Source organism: Pelecanus crispus, chromosome 10 (assembly GCF_030463565.1).
Source record: "Pelecanus crispus isolate bPelCri1 chromosome 10, bPelCri1.pri, whole genome shotgun sequence".
Taxonomy (NCBI): Eukaryota; Metazoa; Chordata; class Aves; order Pelecaniformes; family Pelecanidae; genus Pelecanus; species Pelecanus crispus.
The window spans coordinates 212067-234481 of NC_134652.1; the positions used below are offsets into that span (position 1 = coordinate 212067).

The following is a 22415-nucleotide window of genomic DNA, read 5'->3' on the forward strand; positions in this document are numbered from 1 at the left end:
AGGTTTGCTTGTTAAATTCTGGCAGAGGAAAGCCAGCTGTTTAGTAGAACTGCGTATTAGTAGAGCCAGCATCAGCTTGCTTTCAGCAAATTGGCATTGGTTGATTGCGTTGAAAAACTCTCTGAATTCTCTCTATGGTGGTCATGCTGCTTCACACTCTGAAGATTGCAGTGGAGGATTTTTTCCAGTTATGTTCAAAGCTTATTTCTTGGTGGGGGACAGGAAGTTATTAATTAGCAAAAATATCACCAAAAAGGAAGCCTATTCATAATTGTCAACAGTTAAGATTTCATTGTATGGAACAGGGTTTTAATTAATGAGGGGAGCAGTAGCAAAATGGCTCAACATCCTGTCTGGCTTTGAGATAAATCCGTATTCCGTCACACTTACAAATGATGCTGAATAATACTATCTAAAGTCACAGTGTAGTCATTGTCAAGAGTTACTGCATCTAATTCTGTTGTGGTGCCTCAGCATCTGAACAAAAATCATGTTGGCAACTGATTGTCGGCTGGCTAAAAGAAATTTCAGCTATGTATATTATTTTGGGATATTCACACAAATTAAGATGTGTTCACTGAACCTAAAGTCAGTACTGGAAAGCTGCTGGTGACTTGATATGTCTATTGTTAAGACAAAAGTGAGATTTTTTTTTTGTCTAGTTTTAATGCTTGTCTATGCAAGCTTACTCTGTTTAAATGTAATTCTAAAAAAAGCAATCACACCTCCTCTGACTTTGGCTAATTCTGAGTGGACTAGGAATTTTTCGATTTTTGTAGCAGTTCATAGTTACTGCACAACGGATATGTTACTGTTGGTTTCTAAATATATGCTGTTCTTTGTTTAAGAACGTATACCATAATGACAGGTTATACACTGAGGGATATACTGTAAAGATCCATGAGGAGCATGAACAGTACTTTGTATTCAGTTATCTTTGATGTATTCATGTCAGGATCAACCAAAGTTCTACAGTCACTTTCAACAACAGTAACACTGCAGAATGATGTGTAAGATATGTGAAGATATGCAATTCCTAGAGGTATTTTTTTTTGGTGGTACCAAGTTCTATGATCTGCATTCTGTTATGTTTAGTAAATAAGATAAATAAATAGGAATATAATAAAAACGAACCTTATAACAAATAGTTCTTTTCTTTATGTAGGCTAAAAGGGGAAAGGAGAAGGACAATGTGAGGAAAAAGAGGTCCCTTCTGGTAAATGCAGGTCTTGCGTTAGCTCCTGATTCATTTCAAATAGTCGTTGACAGTGAAAATGAAGCTAAAGGTAATGTACATATGTTGACTAAAAGTGACTAAAAGTTACTACACTTGATTTTGACGGCTTTGCACAGTCTTAAAGGTTGGACATAACATCTAGTGACATGATGTAGAGAATATTGCAATACAAGTGAAGTGACAGTTCTGCTGAATTCTGTGGCAAAGCTCCTATCAATTTCATTAGGGATCTAAGATATTATATTGTGATACTGGAAGAGGAAATATTATTGTTTTCCCCTCTGAATTAATCTGAATCTTACTGTTTTGCTGTAGTGTGCTGTAAGTTGTGCTGTAATTTTATTTTCACTATGTGCAACTCCTGAATGTTCTTACCCAAGGTCAGTTTCAAGTGGTATTTGCAGAATTTTCACCCCGTAATATTCTGTGTTAATTACGTACAGTATCAGGTATTCATTCTATATTGTAATTGTCTTGATCAACTGAGGACTTACAAGTAAGAGTGTTATTTACAGAATCAGCAATCCCACTTCATGAAGTACATTGAAGTATGTGAAAATGGTTTTGTTGGAAAACGTTTTCATGCATGATTTAAGGTGATAAGATGCATTGTGTTTGTGCAATGATGAGAATTAAAAGCATGCATATATTTCTACTTGCTCTTGAATTTTGAGTTGACAGCTGTAAAATTATATCCAAACTTCCTCAGAATAAATCTCACTACACATTAGCCTTCCAAGATAAGGCATTAAAATGAGAGAGATGATCACAATATTGCAATTATTGCAGTACTTTGTTTGACACAACCTTTTGTAAAATTTTGTTTTGCAAGATTTCAGTTGTTGGTGAGGCTGTCATCCAAACAGTGAGTTTTTTGCTTTTTCCATGACACTTAAGTTACAACAAACTTAAACATGTTTATTGAAGGAGTAAGAAAATATATATGCAACTGTATTATTAAAATATACATATATTGGGACATCAGATTAGTAGGGTTATTTCTTCTTTTAAGTTGCATAAATAACTGTGCGTCAAGATTTCATTATTTTTTGGTGTATATGCTCGCCTAATTTAGTGAGAGTTGTACCCATAGATCCAGAGCACAATGTACTTTCAAAATCCACAATTCTTTACCCTACAACCTTACATGATATTGCTGTCACTATGTATTATACTGAACAATTTCTGTCAGTTGATCTATGTGTATAGTTAGGTAACACAGCCTTATCATATGCTGGATAATGCATTGCAAGATATTTTTAACAGGAATGGTAAGACACTATGCCTTCCTCTTTTCATTGTAAGTGAATATAAGTGAACCTGCTTATATATATATTTTAAAGACAGAAATACTTCATATGTATTTGCTGCTATTATTTTGCAGATTTTTTGAGGATTGAATTAAAACTTCCTCAGTCTGCATTATGTTAGGGAGGATCGCTTAGATTCAAGTGAATGTACAAACTGGTTGGATTTCCCAGTCACATCAAGTTACTTGTATTCTACTGTAAAGCATCTCTTGTCATTACACTGCAAAAAATAATCTCTTTTCGATGTGTCTGTACCACTGGAGTAATTTTCTACCTCAGGGGGCCAACTTGTTTCTCCTTTGCATCATTTTTTTGTGTTGGTTATTTCCTTGTTTAATATTTTTGCCCAATATCTTGTAGACTAAGTAAAACAAAAGTCAGTATTCTCAAATTAAAACAAAATAACAAACTTCAATATTGATTGAAAATGTGTTTGATAGGTAAGTGTTCTTAAAAGTCAGCATGAATTTGAACTTTACGTATTACTTCATCCATTGATGATTACTTCATCCATGCATGTCCTGTCAGAAAAGAGGTGTACTTGACATATTTGGGGACCAAACAAGCATAAATCAGGTTTTGTATGGGATAACGATATCTGAAGATGTAGGAAAAACAGAATAGATGCTGGTGGGGTGTGGTTTTTTTCATGTTGGTTGGTTGGTTTTGGGAAAGGTTGGAGGACTGAAAAAAGGGCTGGATTTCAAGTGTTTCAGAAAGTAGTTACGAATCAAATTGCATACCCTTCCTGTGGATTTTTTAATTTCCAATACTTAAAAATTACCTTAAATTCTTTTTTCTTTGCTAAGTTTCCTCAGGTAAAAGTGGGAGTCAAATAAGCTACCTCTGTGCAAAAGCACAACATCATATTAAAAGCATGGAGAAAGTTGATGAACATTTGAAACACTTAAATGAAAACGACAGAGAAAGGTAATTACTGTAGACAAGAAGCATCTCTCTTGTGTAGAAGTCTCTAATGGAAAAGTTGCGTATTGCAGCTGTTAAGTTACTTGATGATACTTTGTAAGAGGCTGAATACTTCAGTCAGACCTGGCAAAGCATTTAAGCATGTGTTTAACTTTTTGTCTGAAAAGTTCCATTATGTTCACATGCTGTGCATAATTGTATTCTTCCGCTGTTTCTAATCCGCGCACTCACACGCACACATAAACTCACCTGTTCTATTGATATGAACTGAACACAACCAAGAATGAGTGGATTAAGGCTGGAAGACTGAGTAACTTGATGTACAATTGAAACTTGGCTGAAGTGTCTTTTCAGGCCCTTGTACCACATCACGTGCTACAGGTTATTTGATAAAGAAATGAAGTAGTCCATTCTGAGAGTCAGAAGGACTAATCGGTGGGAAAATCACAGGTTTTGTTTTGACTATTTGTATATCATTTTATCATTCTTTATTTAAAAGGAGATGTTTCCTTTTTTTTGCTGCACTAAAAATTCCTGTGATGAAGTTTAAACTAAATTGTTTTCTGAAAAATTCTAAATCCAAACTTGTTTTCAAGACTTATTTTGAAATTCTCAGCATCAGTTTTGAAATACTTAGTTTAGTTTATTTTATAAGATAGGTAATTAGGGGTGTCACACACATTTTGAAATTTCAGTATAGTAACTATCCAAGAATTTTATCCTATTCTCAATATTCTGAGGGAATTTCTTTTTTTTAATTAATAAAGTAATAGTGTTATCTTTGCTACTGATAAGACAACTTCCATTTATTAATTTTTATTAGATTTAAAATTTTACTTATGATGGGCATCATTACTGAAATTATTTTTTTGTCGATCCTGAAGCATGGAAGATAATCTGCTTATAAAGTAATTTTATGTATGCTTTTTCTTTGGCAGAATTATACTTTGGGCAGATTTGGCAAAAGTTGCACGTAAACAAGAAGTATGGGATGTCTGCCGTGCAGCATGCAGATTTTGTCTCTTGTATGATGATACTTTGTTTAGGATGGTAACAAAACCTAAAAAAAGTAAGTTATTTTGCATGTTTTCGGAGCAACTTTTGCTCCATTTATTAGAGTTACTTGAAGGAGTCAGCCAGTATTATTATTTTGTTCCCTCCCATTCCCAGAGTTCCCTGAGACTCTTGTCTGTCACTGCGTGTTGGCATACATGGAATATGTATGCCTGCCTCCGAATCTAAAAATCAGTCAGTACATTCTTCTGTTGCAACCATACTTTGCCTTCCGCAGTGTTTCACCAGTGCTGAAGAAGAGTACTTCTATGAAATGTATCTACCTATCTAAGAAAATAGGTTCATTCCCTGGTGGTCATCTAGGTCCATATTATCCGTCTCTGTCATACTTAATTACCTGAGGAAGCTGAAGAAAAATGGATTATGAGTCACTTTGTATGAGGCTCACGTGGTAATATTTTTTACCCTTTATTCCCTTATTAGTGGTTCCTCTGAGGTATCTGACACTGTTTGTGCTTTGTTCCCTGCTGAAAACCTGCCACGCGTGTTAAAAGAGTTCTCAGCTCAGGGAGAGAGCGCTTTCAAACCACTAGCTGCTTGCTCCATTTTATATATCTCTGTTAAAGTTGTTTTTTTTTTGCCTGGGAGTTCGTAAAACTCACCTTTAAGAATACATGAAATTCTAGTACACACCCTGTTGGCTGTTTTTTCCCCTAGCCAATGTTAATTGAACCTATTCCACATTTTTTCTCTAGATTGTTTCCAAGGTCCACTTAAAATAGGGCATTAATTCACCTGTTTTCTTTCACAAGTTTTGCGTCTCCAGACCCATTATGACAGTTTTTATGCTCTTACTTTGTGTTTATATTAAAATAATCTTGGTCCTTTCTCTTCATTATTAAACCAAAGAAACAATGATATTTTTCTCTTTATTGATGTGTATGTTGCCAGAAAGTCAACCCCATTTAAACACACTGAGATTTTAGCCATTACTTAATGTCCAGCACTCTACTTCCATTGAAGCAATAACATTGAACTAGAGGCCATGGGTTATATTCATATTCATGTAATTTCAGTATGCATGTTATGACTGGAGCAAGTTATTTGCTGCAAATACTGAAGTTTATGCACAAATGCAGCAAAATCACAGGTAACCAATACTTCAGCGCTGCTTGAGAAGAATGGGGTTTGAGTGCAATAAACTGTATTGATGAAAAAAAAATTGAGTGAAATAATTTTAAATCTGTACTTGTTAACTCTTTCTTGTGGATTTAAGAATGTGTAGGGATTTCTAAATTTTAAAATGAAGGTGATTTTTTTCTGATTTGCATGGTAATAAAACCGGATTTATTTATTTGATTATTTGTTTATTTTTAGCACAAAAGAAGAAAGCTAGTACAACTACAATGGATGATGATCAAGGTGACTGCTTACCAGGAGAATCATTGCTACCTGCTAAATCCTTCTCCTTTGAAAGAGATTTACTCAGAATATTAGCAGAAATAAGATTCATTAATGCAGAGGTAAATAAATTACACAGCTGTCATTCATATTTGTTTCATTTAGCTTTGTTTTATGTATAATTTTATGTATAAATCTTAAAGCACTGGAATTTTGAGTTTATTTATTGTCTGTCTCCACCGGAACTAAAGGAAGTAGTAGTTTCATGAAGCATCTTTATCAAAATACTGTGTGAAAGTAACTATAGCAATAGTTTCACTGTAGGTGGTGATAACACTTCTTTACAGGTGATTCTCGTGTAAATGTTTGACGTGTGACATTATGTTTCTGGATCCTTAAAGTTCCAGCATGATTATAAATAAATAAATAAATATTTTAAAAATATATTTTTTTGTTTTCTCAATGAAATTATTTAGTAAAATTAGCTGTAGACGGTTGGCAGGTTATGAAGTATTTTACATTGTATTTCATATAGTTGTACATGCCTGTACAACATCTGAAAAAGCACTCTGTATTTTTTAATTTTTGAAGAGGTAACAACAAAAATACTCAGTCACAGTCTATTTGCACAATGATAACCTGGGTAGAAAATTTATTTCTCTGTCTCTTTCCAGGCAACTGTTCATTTATTAAGGATGCAGGGAATCGAACTGAATGATCATGCTGTACCTCCTAAAGATACAAGCCAGAATCATCCAGGATATGTTTCATATCTTCCTGAAAGTGATCCAGAATGGAACACATACAGGTGCTTTTCTTTGATATATAACAAGACCTAGGAACTCTAACAGATTGTTATTATCAAACACAGACAATAATTGCAAAAGTTCTTAGTGAAATTCATTGTCACCAGATGCTTCATATTTTTAGTAGTCATGGTAATGGGAAAAGGAAAACAATCTAAAGAAAAATCTTTTGAAATAATTTTTCTTTAGTTTGCTTTCATTCTGGAGTGTGCATTTGATTTTTCATTTAACATTTATTTCTCTGAAACTAGAAGCTAGTATCCCAACCTTAAAAACTATTAAAACTGTGTTATATTGACATTTAGACCATGACATTCTATATTTAAAAATATAAAAACCAAATTAAAAAAATCTTTGGCTTTATAGCCCCTATAACGATAATGATGTCTGAGTACCCAAATACATACAATGAATTACTTCAGTTTGCAAAACTAGTCTGTTCCATCCAATCAACTGAAATGAATAAGGGAGAGTGGAACATAGCAAGTACTGGGGTTTTTCTGGTCTCACACGATTATTTCTTGTGAAGGAGGAGAGGGGGGAGAATTCTGAAGATGATATTTAAACTCTCTTCTGTTCACATTCATACTAATATGAGCCTCTTTGTGACAGTGGTCATGTCCTTAAAGAGTAGGATGTCAGAGTTGTGTCCCTAAGTCCGTTCACTAAGCCTGAAGATCAAGTGAAGTTTGTCACATTGTCTGCTTGCAAATGTTCAATAAAATGGGAAAAAGTATAAACTGATCAGAACCAAAGGACAAAGATGATGAGGATTCTGTTCCAAAACTTGCTACTAAGCTGTTTTTGAGGTTACCCCATTAGATTAAAAACTCACAGGAAAAAAGCACTTTGGCCTACTGTGTCCTGTACCATTGTTGACCTAGTAATACCCCGCGTCAGTTCGTGCTTTTGGTTTTGTGACTTAAGCATGGCCATTCTGTATGGTTATTCAAGATTGTATTTTTAATATGGGTTTTTCTAAGTAATGGTACATCTTGATAATTAAAGAAAAAAAAAGAATTAAAGTTATTGAAAGAAAGTTATTGCATAGACTGTGAAAAAGATGTTATTCTATTAAAAATGAACTTAGCATTTCAGAACATCTGGAGATATCTTTGAGTGCAAGAACACATGCAGTTGTTAACGGAAAAAGACGCCTCCTCAAACCTTGAGTGGAATGCCTTAACTTGTAGCTGTATTCAAGTACAGCCCCGTCATGGATACTTAAATGATTTCTAGCACTGATGTGTGGATTCACATATGCATTTTAAAAAACCGTGTGGATGAAGCATGAACTAGAGCCACTATTTTTTAAGCTAATAGTATTTGAGTGTCAGAGACTATTCATTTAATCTTGATACTAATTCCTTTCCTGAGTCATCTTCTTATCCAAGTAAAATATAAGTTAATGGATGAAGACTTAATAAATGCAACTGAAAAGTAATTAAAAATTTTTTTGTTGTCAATTGAGATGTACTGCTGCATATTTAACCTTACGATGTAATTCCTTCTAGTGTTGAAGTTTTGGAATAACAGCATCTTTACACTAATTTTATAGTTTATGGATAGACTCCTTATCTCAGTATGCTATGGAAAACTTCCAACGTGCAGCCGAAATAGGAGAAGACTTGAATGAAGCCTGGATTGTTCACAATGCTGTGGTGTATGTCTTAAACTACAATAGACATCTTATCTCTTCAGGAAGACAGAGGGAAATTACTGAGCATCTGCAGACTCTTCTTGGAGCCATCAAGACTGTTGGACACAATGGGTAAATTTATATGTTTGGTTATGAACATGCTCTTTTTTTTCTAAAACAGAAAAAATATTTTTACAAACATTGTAAATCACTTTGTGCTGTGAAAGACTTATTGCTGGCTTTTATTATTAGTAGGAGGGCTTTGGTATATACAGAGTAGTTCAGAAGATAAATTTAATTTTGTGGCGTGAAAATGACTTTTTAATCCTTTCTATTTGTTCTTTGTTACTATCCACTCTAAGCCATATTAACTTTAGACTAAGCAATATTAGACTAAGCAATTATCTTCACTAAGCCACATGTGCATGTGAAATAGTATTTTGTTAAGATAGTCAGAAAGAATCCGGAACATTTTCTTAGCCTGTGAGTTTGGAGGACAGATGGAAATGTGTTTGCGTGCTGTCAGTTTCTCTGAAGTTGAATTATATTGTAAAGGTAGTTGACTGTAAATATTTCTTACCAGAGTAAGGTGGTTACTACTGGTTCTGAAACATAAAAGAGAAAAAAGGCAAAGGGAATGTGCATATCAATAGGCCATCAAAATGGGAACATAGATTCCACAATGGTTTAGAGAAATCCTGTTCTGTAGTAGATGCAATGGGAGAATTATTGAATATGACAGAGGAGATGCTCAAGTCCAAGTCTGACTGTGGGACAAAATCCTAGACGTTTTAGCACATACTGAGAGTGACCTCAGCACTGGGCGAACTGTTAGGACCAGCAGCAAAGAAGTCTTTTTTAACAGTATTGGAGAACAAAGCCTGAAGTGCAGTTTGTGCAGAGATGAAGAATGGTAACATCTGCTTATTACTTCTGACATTTATATTAGCATGTATCAGAAATAATCTTTTAGTCATAATTCAGTTTGTGTTTTCTCAAAAAAAAAAAAAAAAAGTAATTCCAGCTCAGCAGTTGCTTTGCATCAAGAGTAATACAGTGCGCTAAATAAATGGGTTTATCTGAAGGGTTAGGCTTAGGTTAATTTTTTAGGAAATAGTTATTATTTTCTTGCATAGCAGCCCACTAATAAAAAATTGTATTTTAAATGTGATTGTCTGACATTTTTTTTTTTCCTGTGAGGAAATAGAAGCTTCAGTTACAGAAAGTGATGTGATATGATGTAAATTATGAAAGTTGGTTGTGGTTTTTTTTACGTTTAACCATTTTAACTGCTTTTCCAATGTGAAAATTTTTTGTAACATCCATAATTTTGCTTTCTAAGAACAATCTAGGTTTTCAAGTAATGTTTAGTGCTTGAAAGTAATAAACTTTGTTACTTTCCTGTTGTATCTGTTGCAGTATGCACTTCTGATTTTTGTTTTCTCCTACAGAAGTACTGTGGTTTTATTGATGTTATGTAATGCTTTGGCTCGGGGCTTAATTCTTTGTTGGATTCCAAAGCCAAAACTTGCTGAGAAGAAAAAAAAAGATGCAACAACAGACAGAAGCAGAAAAGCTGCAGCAAAGAAACATGAAAAAGCAAATGTCATCCAGTCCTTTTCAGTAGATCCCAGTGGACTTCCTGATATCAAAGCTGCCTTAGAGGTACAAAGCCCTCACTTTTTTGTAGTCTTTTTTGGTCTGCTGTCAAATATTACAATTCATATAAATAAAACTGTAGAATTTTTTGCAAAGAATAGGCTACCATCTTTTACAGTTCCTGCCACCACAGGTCCTCCCCCAATGCACACTGAAGTTCCGTGCCAGCTAGGGCTGAGTACTGTAACTTCTATTTGCTGTATGGGCTGACTTAACGGAGATGTTGTTAGGCTGAGAGGCGCACGTGCAATAATTTTAAAATAAATAATGGATGGCGTGTTCCATACAAAGAGCTTTCCATGTTTCTCCTGTGATTCAGTCTTGGTTTTTCTTCTTGGTGTTTAGATTTGTGAATTTGCCCTAAATGTGACAACTGAAACCATACCTAATGAAGCAGTACCTATTGCTGCACAGCAACAGATCATTGCTACGTGGGTGAAAGCAAATCAGTTAAATCAGCAGCAGATCAGACATAAACTTGGGACTGAGGAGGAGGTATTATTTCCCTGAAATTCTGCATGATGCTGGAACTTCTTTGCAAGATTAAAATGAAATTCATAAATTCATTTAGTAATGACTGAAATTATCAATGTGTATTTTCTTCTATGTATTTGAATACAATGTGAAAATAATTTTTGGCTGTAGTTCCCGTAAATCTTTACGGAATACAGCAAATTCTTCACATTGGGCGTAGCAGTGAGTCTACATTTCTCAACGCTACCTTCTGTTTTTAGCTGCCAAGAATAATTATAGTGATGTTTGTCATATGATGACTATATAACAAAGTTGGGTTTGAATTAATAAATTTCAAGTAATAAAATGGCTGCATTAAAAATATTAAGAAAAATCAGCTATATTTATATCAACATTTAATATGGTCTCTATATGGACTATGGACCTAGTAAGTTGGAAATTAATATTTTATTCCTATCATTTTATTATGTCTATAAAACCAGAATCCCTCAGTGGTATATGGTATTTACATTCATTGTATTGATGCTATGTTTTTTGTAATGGTGAAACTGTAGTAGTTCAGAATTCACAATATTAACTAAAATAAACAAACACATAATATCCCCCATTTTAAGGACACAATAAAGAGGGGAAGACTTGCTTAATACAAATGAAGGTTTTCAAACATAATTATTATTATCATCATCTCAATCAATGTCCTTAATAGTGTTTACTTGCAAAAAAAAAAAAAAATCTGTTAATGTGATTTTTTTATTTCTGTTTAGAATAATGATGAAGCACAAAATCCTATGGCAAGAATTCTTGTTGGTCTAGAAATGTATTCATGTAATGGCTTGGGTCTCATGGATTTCACTGTTCCTAGTTTATCTCAGGTATTTAGTTTTGTTTTATTAGGTCTCAAGTTTTAAGAAATTGCATAGTATAAATGTGATTTTGGTTTCAGTTTTGGATGGAGGCAAAATTAATTTTGAAACTTTTGTTGTACCATTATTTCCTTTAAAACTTTCCAGGAGATTGAATAGTTATGACAGGTAGAAGACTTCTGTGACTGAATATTTTCGTTTATCCAAAAAACAGATAGCATTAGAATACCAGTATTAGAATTAGTCCCATGTTGCTCTAACAGATTATTTCCATTATTATCCATCAGGTAAGTATAGTGGGTTCAGATAAATTTTGTACAGAACCATACTTCATAGAATCATAGAATCGTTAAGGTTGGAAAAGACCTTTAAGATCATCCAGTCCAACCATTAGCCTAACAACTACCAAGTCCACACTAAACCGGTTAAGGGTAGAGTAGTAATTTCATGTTTCCTGGCTTGGTGGCTGGATTATTTATAATGAAAAACTAGGAATCATTAAGGTTGGAAAGGATCTCTAAGATCATCAGTCCAACCATCAACCCAACACCACCATGTCCGCTAAACCATGTCCCAAAGTGCCATGTTTGCCTGTTTTTTGAACACTTCCAGGGATGGTGACTCCCCCACCTCTCTGGGCAGCCTGTTCCAATGCTTGACCACCCTTTCCATGAAGAAATTTTTCCTAATATCCATTCTGAACCTCCCCTGACGTAGCTTGAGCCCATTTCCTCTCATCCTGTCACTTGGTTCTTCTGACCTTTCATTTTTTGTGGAAAAAGCTTTATAGAATCAGAGAATCATTTAGGTTGGAAAAGACCCTTAAGATTGTCGAGTCCAGCTGTAAACCTAACACTACCAAGTCCACCACTGAACCATGTCACTAAGTGCCACGTCTACACATCTTTTAAATATCTCCAGGCATGTTGACTCAACCGCTTCCCTGGGCAGCCTGTTCCAGTGCTTGATAACCCTTTCCGTGAAGGAATTTTTCCTAACACCCAGTTTAAACCTCCCCTGGCACAACTTGAGGCTGTGTCCTCTCATCCTATCACTTGTCACTTGGGAAAAAAAGGCCAACACCCACCTCATTACAGCCTCCTTTCAGGTAGTTGCGGAGAGGTGTATTTTAGGGTTTGTATTAGAAGTATTCAGAATTTCAACAGAAACCTTCATGTTACAGTGAATTTACATTTAGCACTTTCAAGGTAGAACACCACAACAATTTGTTACGATGTAAAGCATTAGGTGTTTTTTTGATGAGTCTTGTACGAGGCACAGTTTCTCAAAGCTTTTGATCAGTCTGCCATGATTACTCATGCTGAATAGTGCCACACTTTTCCTGTGATCCTGTTGGTTACCAGGCTATTCAAGAGGAATAAAGGTGGTGTAGAAAGGTTTATATCCTCTATTTTCAAAACAGTGCATTGTAGTCTTACCTGTTTGATTACCACATTTATAATTTCTTCCTCCTGTAAAGAGCTTTCTTCAAGGAGTAGGATGTATTTCCCCACTTAGCTAGGGATCTGGTGACATTGTCTAATACTTTTGTAGAATTCCTTCTTTCTAAAGACTAGGATCTGGGTACTTACAAATATATAGGTATCTAATTCTAGTTGGTCTACAGATTTATGCCAAATATTATGAGTTAGCTTTAGCTATTACTTCAGTGCCTTAGTTTTGGAGAGCAGTATTGTAGTATCCTCATTTTGACCAATTCGTTAACAATTCCCATTATCTTAAAAAGATGGAACTTTCTCACACGTGCAGAAGCAAGGAAGATGTTTAGATCCTATAATGAAACTATATATGAAACACTGTTGCTGCAAAACCAGTTCTATCTCCCATTCTTACCTTTGGCTTAATTAAAATGGGCTCTGAATTTGGGAAGTCTTGTTCCACTGATTTTCAGAAGAGGACTGAGGACATATAGTAAATCCTGGCAGATACTGCTGGTCAAAAGGCATGCATGCTTACAGCTGGATTTATATAAACTATTATAATACTTACTACAGGGTGAACAGTGCTTCCCTATTGTATATTTTGATTGTTCTTGTAACTGGTTTTCTAGATTGTTTTATCACATAGTTGTTCCATGTCCAGGTGTGTTGTATGGAAGGTACAGCTGTAAACATGTAAGTGCTATAGAAAAGAGCATGATAAAAACCTGAGATTTAAACTCTTTTTCTTCCTTTCTTCCCCCCGCCCCAGTTAGTGGAATTGGCTTTAGAATGCAGTTGGTCAGATTCCTTAGTGGAATTGCAGACACTGACGCGACTTATGTATTTTGCATATGTATCACATGACTATGAAATAGTGATGACTTGTTCCAAAAGGATCTTGCAATCAGATGATAATTTTTTCCACAGAAGAGATACTAAGAAATATGAAATGTAAGTACATGGAATTTTGCATGATACTGTGGTATACTTGAACTAAGTTTTGAAGAAAGATTATGTAGGGTAAATGCATCTGATCACATAATCAAAAGTGAAAGAATTTTTTTTACAAAGAAGCTGTACAGTTAGAGGCGATAGTGAAATTTTCCTACTTCTGCTGACTCTGTCATTGCCAGTTACGTAAGTACTGCAGATGATGTTTTGGCTCTGCAGCGTAGCCTGAGTGTGCAGTGTGCGGTGTGAAATCCAGATTGTGGCTCTGGACCCACTTCAGGAAGATACATGAATTTCGTTATTCAAGTGAGTGAACAGGTCATATATACATGTGTTTGAGTGCCTTTCTGGGGAGCATTGCTTTTCTGAGGTGGTGTCTGGCAACCGTGGTCTTTTCACACTTTTACAGTTTCCAAGCAGAAGGTAGCTTCCTCTAGTTCTTTTGCTGATGCAAATTGCTTCCAGTGCCGAACTGTCTCTAATACACAAAGGCTCTACACAGTTCATGGAACAAGATGGAGCTGCGAATGATAATAGGTGATAGCAGCTACTGTATTCGAAGCTCTGGTGTCAGGTAGTCTTTATGGTCTTTATTACCACCTATGCACATGGGTGCAGTAAGAATGTAACTCATTTCTCTAAAAGCCCAGACTCTTACTTAACTGATAATTTAAAACTTTGATGTCAAAGAAAAAAAGAAAAAAAAGGTTTCATATATAAACGGATCTGTTGGTGGAGTCCTATATTATAAAAAGGTGATCTCCTTCAATCCTTCTTTTTTATATAATTTCCTCCAAAACCAGAATGTAATCTTATCAAAAGAGGAAGGAATCGACTCCATTTAGTAACAATTTGTTGGAATATAGGAAGTTTGAAATAGACATGTGAAACACTTTGAATATGATTTATCGTTCATTTTTCTCTCTGAAAAATAATTTCTCTTTTAAAAAAATATGCTGCTCTTTGAAATTCACGGTTGTTTGCTCCATGGGGAAAACCATGTAAACCAAAATAAGATATTTTAATATGAAATATATAGTTTCAGAACATTATGGAAATTGAGAACATATTTGCTGCATATCTAGCAATCTGCAAACTTGGTCTTCCTATGGTAAAGCACAATTTCAGGACAAAGAAAGGTTAAATATTTATTTTTAATTTTTTTTTTTTGTTGTTAACTTGTACTGTAGAACACTGGTGTCCTCTTGTGGACACAAATCATAACTGCGTGGCAGTTCTCACCACAGGGTAGGAACTAGGCCAACTAGAATGTGTATGTTTCTATATATTGTTGCACATTGTAACTAAGACATTTAAAAAAAAAATCTTGCAAATTGTATTACTTCTTTTCTTACAAAATAACTGTTAACCAAAGATTTCAAATTTATTTAGGTATTTATTTTTAACTGCTTAACTGCTGGGACTGAAATCTACATTCTTTACTTTTAAATATAGTGGAATATGATCCAAATCAATTTCTCCAGAGCCATGTTGCATACTTTACCAGACATAAGCGAGACCAATTCCAAAATAAAGTATCAAAAATTGTCTAATTTTCCCTATTTCTGTTTTTAATTGCTTGCCATTTACGTTTGACTTTGGACTAATATTTTGTTTGATGTACAATAGTGAATAATGGGGAGAAAACCCCAAATTTTTTTCTCCCCTTGCTAAATGTAGACAATAATTTTTAAAATCTGATTTCACCGGTATTTTCATTAGAGTGTGAAAAGATTTCTAATATCTTTTCACAAAATGTTCAGTCTTTGAAATATTTTCTGATTTGAAAAGAAAATGCAGTAGAAGCACTTGTAACTTCCAAAGCTAGGGACATCTATTTAGTAACAACTTGAAAGCATCATTAGTAGGAACTGGTATGTTCTTAGACTGTAGGACTAGCACTTCTTCAATTATTTGCCTTTATTCAGGCCTGGTAACAGAGTGAGACAAGAAATGTTAAGCACTGCTGCCTGTATACAAGGAAAGAGTATAATGGAAAATTTGTCTGGAAGAAAACATTTGCGTGTAGCAGCATCAAAAGCCTTTGTTCAGAGTGCCAGGTATGTTTTATTTTGAGGGAAGACTAATATAAAACAGACCTAAAATTTCATTTACGCATTTGGGGGTCAACATACTCTCTCCCAAGACTGATAAAAATCAAAATAGTTGTGAGTTGAAATGCTTAACAAAGGATTTGACAGATTTTTACAGTTTAATAAATTTATCAAGTACCATATATTCCATATAGCTGTTCTTGTAATGTCATGGGATCATAGGAGAATCTGGTTGGAAGGGACCTCAGAAGGGCTCTAGTCCAAACTCCTGCTCAAAGCAGGGCCAGCCCAGGGCTTTATCCAGTCTGGTCTTGAAAACCTCCAGGAATGGAGACTGCACGGCCCCTGTGAGTAACCTGCTCCACTGCTTGACTGTACTAATGGGGGAAAAAGTTCCTGCTTATATCCACTCTGAATTTTTCTTATTTCAAGTTATGCCCATTCTTGTTTGTCCTGCCATCCACTAAGAAGAGCCTGGCTGCTGCTTCTCAATAACTTTGTTGGGTTATTAAGAAACTTCTCCTCGTTAGGTCCCCCAAAGCCAACACTTCTACACGCTGAAGTAGCCCTGTACTCAGCCTCTCCTCTCAAGGCGAGTGCTCCGGTCCCTGGATCATCTCGGTGGCCCTCCAGTTTGTCCATGTCTGGTGTGTGTTGGGTGGCCTAGGGCTGGACGTGGTAGCCTAGGTGTGCTCTAAAAGGTGCTGACTGGAGGGCGGTAATCCACGCCCTCAAGCTGTTGTCTGTTCCTGTTAGCGCAGCCCAGGATGCTGTTGGCCGTTGTTGCCAGAGCACGCTGCTGGCTGGCTTTCAGCTTGCTGTTCCGCAAGCCCCGCCATGTCCTGTTCAGCAGAGCTGCTCCTCAGCCAGTCAGTCCTCAGCCTTTACTGTTGCAGAGCGTAATATTAATATTGTGAACTGTATGTCATGAACCCAAAGTGGAAAGATTGCTTTAAATAATGAATAGGCAGGAGAAGGTGGTACATGGATGATGCATGACTTTGGTATGAATTCTTTGCTATTTGGAAGAAATAAATTAATGAGCAAAAGTAGGCAATTAGAACTCTTAGAAGATGAACACGTGATGGCTGATGTGAGGCTGTTAACATTGTAATACTTTCTTCCTTCCATTGATCATTAAAAAGAGAGTGATGAATGTAATTTGATAGCCAGTGTAACGTAACTCTGAGGTGATGTCATGTTGCAGATGAATCCGTGTTCTTTTCAATTTGCATGTTATGACAAGCACTTTTTCAGGAAGGTGTGAGCATATGTATATAGCTCAACACATTCCAGAAGGGAGACAAAAAGTGGTGAGCAAAAACTAGGCCTTAGTAAGTCTAGTGTTAATACATAAGGTATGTGAGCATATGGACTCTAAAAATCATGAAACTGTGGGAGAAAATGACAAAGACCACCAGATTCAAAACCTACTTTTTTTAAAATAGTGAAACTATTCAGTGGGTGATTGTTTAATACCAATCCATAATTTTTAGCTGAATTCTAAAGCTTTTCTACACTCATATGAGTACTGTGTTGTATGGCAATCTGGAGAATTATTAATTTTTATTAATTCAAAGAAACATTTGCATGGAATATGCTCAAAACAATTTGAATGCAGCTAGAGGCATTCGGGGTATATTCTTGTGTTACAGTGGTCCTGTACTGTGCAAAATCCATAGCATTTTAATAATTGTTTTGTTCTATTTTGTAATGTTTTTAGAATAAGAAATTAACATAATAAGAAGCCAAAAAAGTAGATTATTCCAATGAGAACATCTTGAGTAGATCTCTACTATTTTTTTAATGAAGGCTCTTGAGCTAAGATTACACTGAAATACAGTAAAACCATCAATGCGGTACTTGTTTATTGCTACTTTTGCTGAATATGTGAAGGTGTTTTGTTCATAAAAATGGAAAGTATCTTTTGTATGAAGGTCATATGTTAACCCCTCATTGCTGAGATTATATATGGTGGTGCCTAGATCAGGTAAACCTGGATGGTTGTAGAAGTAAAATCCTTTATTTTGGCTAGGGTGTGATTGTTTTCCTTCATTAAGCTGTACTTCACTTTCTTCAGGTATGCAGGTGAAGCCGGAAATTACTCCCTTGTAATGTTTGCAGCTCGACAGTTTTGGAATACGTGTTTACCTTTGCTAGGTTCTCCACATGACAGAGACCAGTTTAAAGAACCCACTGAAATAATTCTTAAGAATATAATTAAAGCAGAATCTAAAAATAAACAGGTAAGCATATCTAGTAGGTATTGTTAATTGTGCTTGTGTTTAGTGATTGGTACTGATGATAAAGAAAAATTTTGGTTTGCTCTGAAGCTCTGGATGCATACTTCAAGATAGCTTTCCTAAAAGAGGAAAGTGACTTATTTGTCATAAACACATATATGGTTTCTTACCTGCATTCACATAGCACACCTGCACACATTCACGCATACAGGGAATCACATACTCTTTTTTCCCATTTGGTGGTGGTTCTGGTTTTAGCCAATTGTCAGACTCACAACAGTTTTCTTCAAAATAATTTGCTATCTGAAGGGCTGTAGTGTTTCAGTTTGTGAAGCTGACAAAAGGGAATGTTCATTCAAAAGAAAATCCAGGAAAAAAAATCTGTCACTTCTGGAAAGGATGATAATAGATCTTAAAACGCAAATGCAGGAAAAACACCATAACTAAATTAAGGTTCCTTATACCTGCAGATTCAGTTTTCTTTTCTACCTGCAAAAAGGAATTTTTACTTTGCATATCTTCATTTTTTTTTTTAACAGACTATTTAGCACTTTGGCAGTAGGAAGGAGTTATAATTCCAGCTGTGCTGGGAGTCAGTGATAGAATTAAACACTTGTTGATTATGAACAGCATGTGTAAACTGAAGAAGTTTACATCCCTTTGAAACAATACGTAGGTGATGTGTACCATATAACACGTCTCGCCATATGAAATTTCTTCAGCACACTGAAAGATCCCTACACATTTACAACTTTTCTTACTTAAAAATTCCCCAGAGCTGGTCCATTTCTCTTTCTAGATTCGATTTACACATCAGTGATCAGTGAAGCTAATGTGAGTTTTTCTGTGTATTTCCATGGGCACAATTTCAATTAGAGCTTGAAGGGTTTATTAATAACTCTTGCATTCAAGCTCAGTGGTACCAATGTGAGTCTGCATTTCAGATCATCAAGCAGTGTAGTACAAGAATAGAAAACTTAATTTTGATTTCTCCTCAAGCCATGTGTAAATCACAAATAATCAGAGATGGTGACTGGTCAGCTTGATGCTGGGTGTGTAGGAGATAAAACTGATGAGTACACTGTGTGCTTGGAAGCACATTGAAGACGGTAAATGTAATAGAACTTGGACAGTGTCCAATAAAATGGAATACTTCATTATGTATATATAGTTAACTCACTATCAAGTGTATTTTCAGAGTGAACCCTTAATAAGATGTATTAAAAAGCAAGACAGTGTAGATAATGAAAGTATACGTTTATGGGTAGCATAGACTTTTTATGTCTGAAAATGTTAGTGATTCTTATGAGTTAAACTACATAGTAACTTCTGATATTAGAAAAACATATTTCCTACAAACAGGGCATTCTATATTTGATTATTTCGTGAGTTACTGGGGTTTTTTTTATATACTGTAGTAACCATTGTAAGAGGCAGGAACTGGTGTCCAGTGATTCTTGATCAGGCTAACTCTAGGCAATTTTTAAATGCAATCACATCTGGAGAAGCATAGACTAGAAGATAACTTTTAGTTTAGTTCAGCAAGGCAATGCTTCACTTACTTGAGATGGACCAGCCTGAAAGCTAAAAATGGGTAAAAACCAAAAAAACCCAAAACAAAACAGTAAAAGCAAGTACTACAAAAGCTTTAGCACTGCTATGACTAGCTTTCTTAAAACAAGATTACAGAGTGGGTTTCTCTCAGTTTGCTGTGGTCAGCATTGAAGCTGTCCTTTACCCTCACATTACTTCCACAGAATCATAGAATCAGAGAATGGTTTGGGCTGGAAGGGACCTTTAAAGATCATCTAGTCCACTCCCCTGCGATGGGCAGGGGCATCTTGCACTAGATCAGGTTGCTCAAAGCCCTGTCCAACCTGACTTTGAACACTTCCAATGATGGGGCATCCACAACTTCTCTGGGCAACCTGTACCGGTGCCTCACCACCCTCATCATAAAAAGTCCCCTCCTTATTTCCAATCAAAGCCTGTGCTCTTTCAGTTTAAAACCATTGCCCCTTGTCCTGTCACTACAGGCCTTTGTAAAAGTCTCTCTGTCTTTCTTGTAAGACCCCTTTCTATATTGAAAGTCCGCAATAAGGTCTCCTTGGAGCCTTCTCTGGTCGAGGCTGAACAACCCCAACTCTCTCAGCCTTTCTTCATAGGAGAGGTGTTCCAGCCCTCTGACCATTTTTGTGGCCTCCTCTGGACCCGCTCTACCAGGTCCGTGTCTGTCTTGTACTGGGGATCCCAGAACTGGATGCAGTACCCCAGCTGGGGTCTCACCAGAGCAAAGGGGGAGAATCACCTCTCTCGACCTGCTGGTCATGCTGCTTTTGATGCAGCCCAGGATACGATTGGCTTTCTGGGCTGCAAGTACGTGTTGCCAGGTCATGTCCCGTTTTTCATCCACCGGTATCCCTAAGTCCTTCACCACAGGGCTGCTTTCAATTCATCCCCAGTCTGCACTGATACTGGGTATTGCCCCGACCCAGCTACAGGACCTTGCACTTGGCCTTGTTGAACTTCACAAGGTTTGCACGGGCCCACTCCTCAAGCCTGTCAAGGTCCCTCTGGATGACATCCCTTCCCCTCTAGCAAATGAAGTGCACCACTCAGCTTGGTATCATCAGGAAATTTGCTGAGAGTACACTCAATCCCATTGTCTATGTCACTGATGAAGATATTAAACAGTATTGGTCCCAGTATGGACCCTTGAGGGATGCCCCTCATTGCTGGTTTCCGCTTAGACATTGAGCCATTGACTGTAATTCTTTGGATGCGGCCATCCAGCTGCTTCCTTATCCATCTAAAAGTCCATCCAGCAAGCCTGTATGTCTCCAGTTTAGCAGCAAGAAGGTTGTGGGGGACCATATCGAAGGTCTTAGAGAAATCCAGGTAGATGACATCCATAGCTCTTCGCTTGTCCACTGATGTAGTCACTCCATCGTAGAAGGCCACTAGATTAGTCAGACTTTGTGCCTTCACGGAAGTAAATGCCGATTTGATCAAATCTGATAAATCTTTGGTGATGCTAATGTAATGATTACCCAAAAGTAATCAGATCAGATGATTTATTAACATTGTCCTTTATGTATTCAGTGGTCAGTATATCAGTATATCATGTATGCGAATCTATTTGTGAAACAATATAGTGAATTTATCTTTGAAGTTGCAAAAGTGTGCTGCAGAGGGGAGGGAAACAGTTACCATGTCTCACCCTTGGGTGAGAATTGTGATGCTCAAATTTTCACAGGTCAGGACAGCTAAGCAAAATGGGACAAGAGACATTAAGTCATCTTTTAAAAATGATCTGAAAATAGTCTGAAAAAATAAGCTGTTACTCATTTTTGACCAGAGAGGTTGTGGACTCTGTGCTTGGAGTACTTAAAAGGTGAGTGAACAAGGCACCGAGCAACCTGCTCTATTCAGCCTGCTCTGAGCAGGGGTGTAGGCTAGAGAGCTCCAGAGGGTCCCTGCCAACCTCAGCTATTCTGTGATTCTCTGACAGAGTACTTCATGATTTCTTGTTATTTAATCAGTGTAACTGATTGAATATTACTGAGTCTGGTTATCGCCGTATTGGTTTTGAATTATAGCACTCACTCTGGAGAAATGGCTGTGGTTTTCATCTCCTGCACAAGTAGCTATTGAAGTAACAGGTTAATAGTTCGTATTAACCGTATGAATTTGTTTACAAATGAAACAAAGGTACAGTAATAGTTAAAGACATATGTTAACGGAAAGATAAAGGGCTTTTTTTCCTTTTTCTTCTTTTTTTTTTTTTTGGTCTTTTTAGGAGAAGAAAGATATGTTGCCTTTGCATCAGTGGATTACAAAGGATTTTCAAAGTATTGGGTTATCAGTTGGATGCTTTCTCCCAGGCATGTTCTTCCTTCTTTTGGTTTAGTAATAAAAAAAAATCCCAGTGTTTTGTAATATCATCATTCTAATTCTGCAGTATATTAAGAAATCATTTGAATATACTTCAAAGGTGCTGAGGAAGATCTGACATTAAGAACCTCCTTATATGGGTTATTATTCCACATATATGCTGATAAAGCTGATTGGGAGACAGCACTAAAAGTCCTGGATGAAGCCGTTCAAGTTTTGCCTCAGACAAGACACAGGCTGTAAGTTGGTTGCCTTACTTTTATTAAAATAAGCATCCTGATTCTTGAGAAGTATAAAACGCTGAGTATTTTTTTCATTTTGCATTGGGAAAATATTATGATTACTTCTTCTCAGCCTGTCAGCCCTTATAAGAGAAAACACTGTTGTGTCTTTTCAATGAAAAAGACATATGTCGGCAGTGCTTATCATTACTCTGTTCATAATATTTGTAAATTTCATTTTTTTAAAACTTGTATATAAGTAGTATCTTACTTTTCCAAG

At 36.1% G+C, this 22415-nt stretch overlaps 1 protein-coding gene across 1 annotated transcript in view; it reads left to right on the forward strand.

The window, feature by feature from the left end:
• CFAP46 (cilia and flagella associated protein 46) overlaps positions 1-22415 on the forward strand; it is an 88458-nt gene that overhangs the window by 21667 nt on the left and 44376 nt on the right. The window contains exons 13-26 of the mRNA XM_075717830.1: positions 1166-1286; positions 3357-3477; positions 4413-4543; positions 5866-6011; positions 6564-6697; positions 8254-8466; positions 9786-9999; positions 10339-10488; positions 11232-11339; positions 13542-13723; positions 15652-15783; positions 17858-18023; positions 21820-21904; positions 22015-22153. Coding sequence (XP_075573945.1) covers positions 1166-1286; positions 3357-3477; positions 4413-4543; positions 5866-6011; positions 6564-6697; positions 8254-8466; positions 9786-9999; positions 10339-10488; positions 11232-11339; positions 13542-13723; positions 15652-15783; positions 17858-18023; positions 21820-21904; positions 22015-22153 — 2042 coding nt within the window. The remainder of the gene's footprint in view (positions 1-1165; positions 1287-3356; positions 3478-4412; positions 4544-5865; positions 6012-6563; positions 6698-8253; positions 8467-9785; positions 10000-10338; positions 10489-11231; positions 11340-13541; positions 13724-15651; positions 15784-17857; positions 18024-21819; positions 21905-22014; positions 22154-22415) is intronic.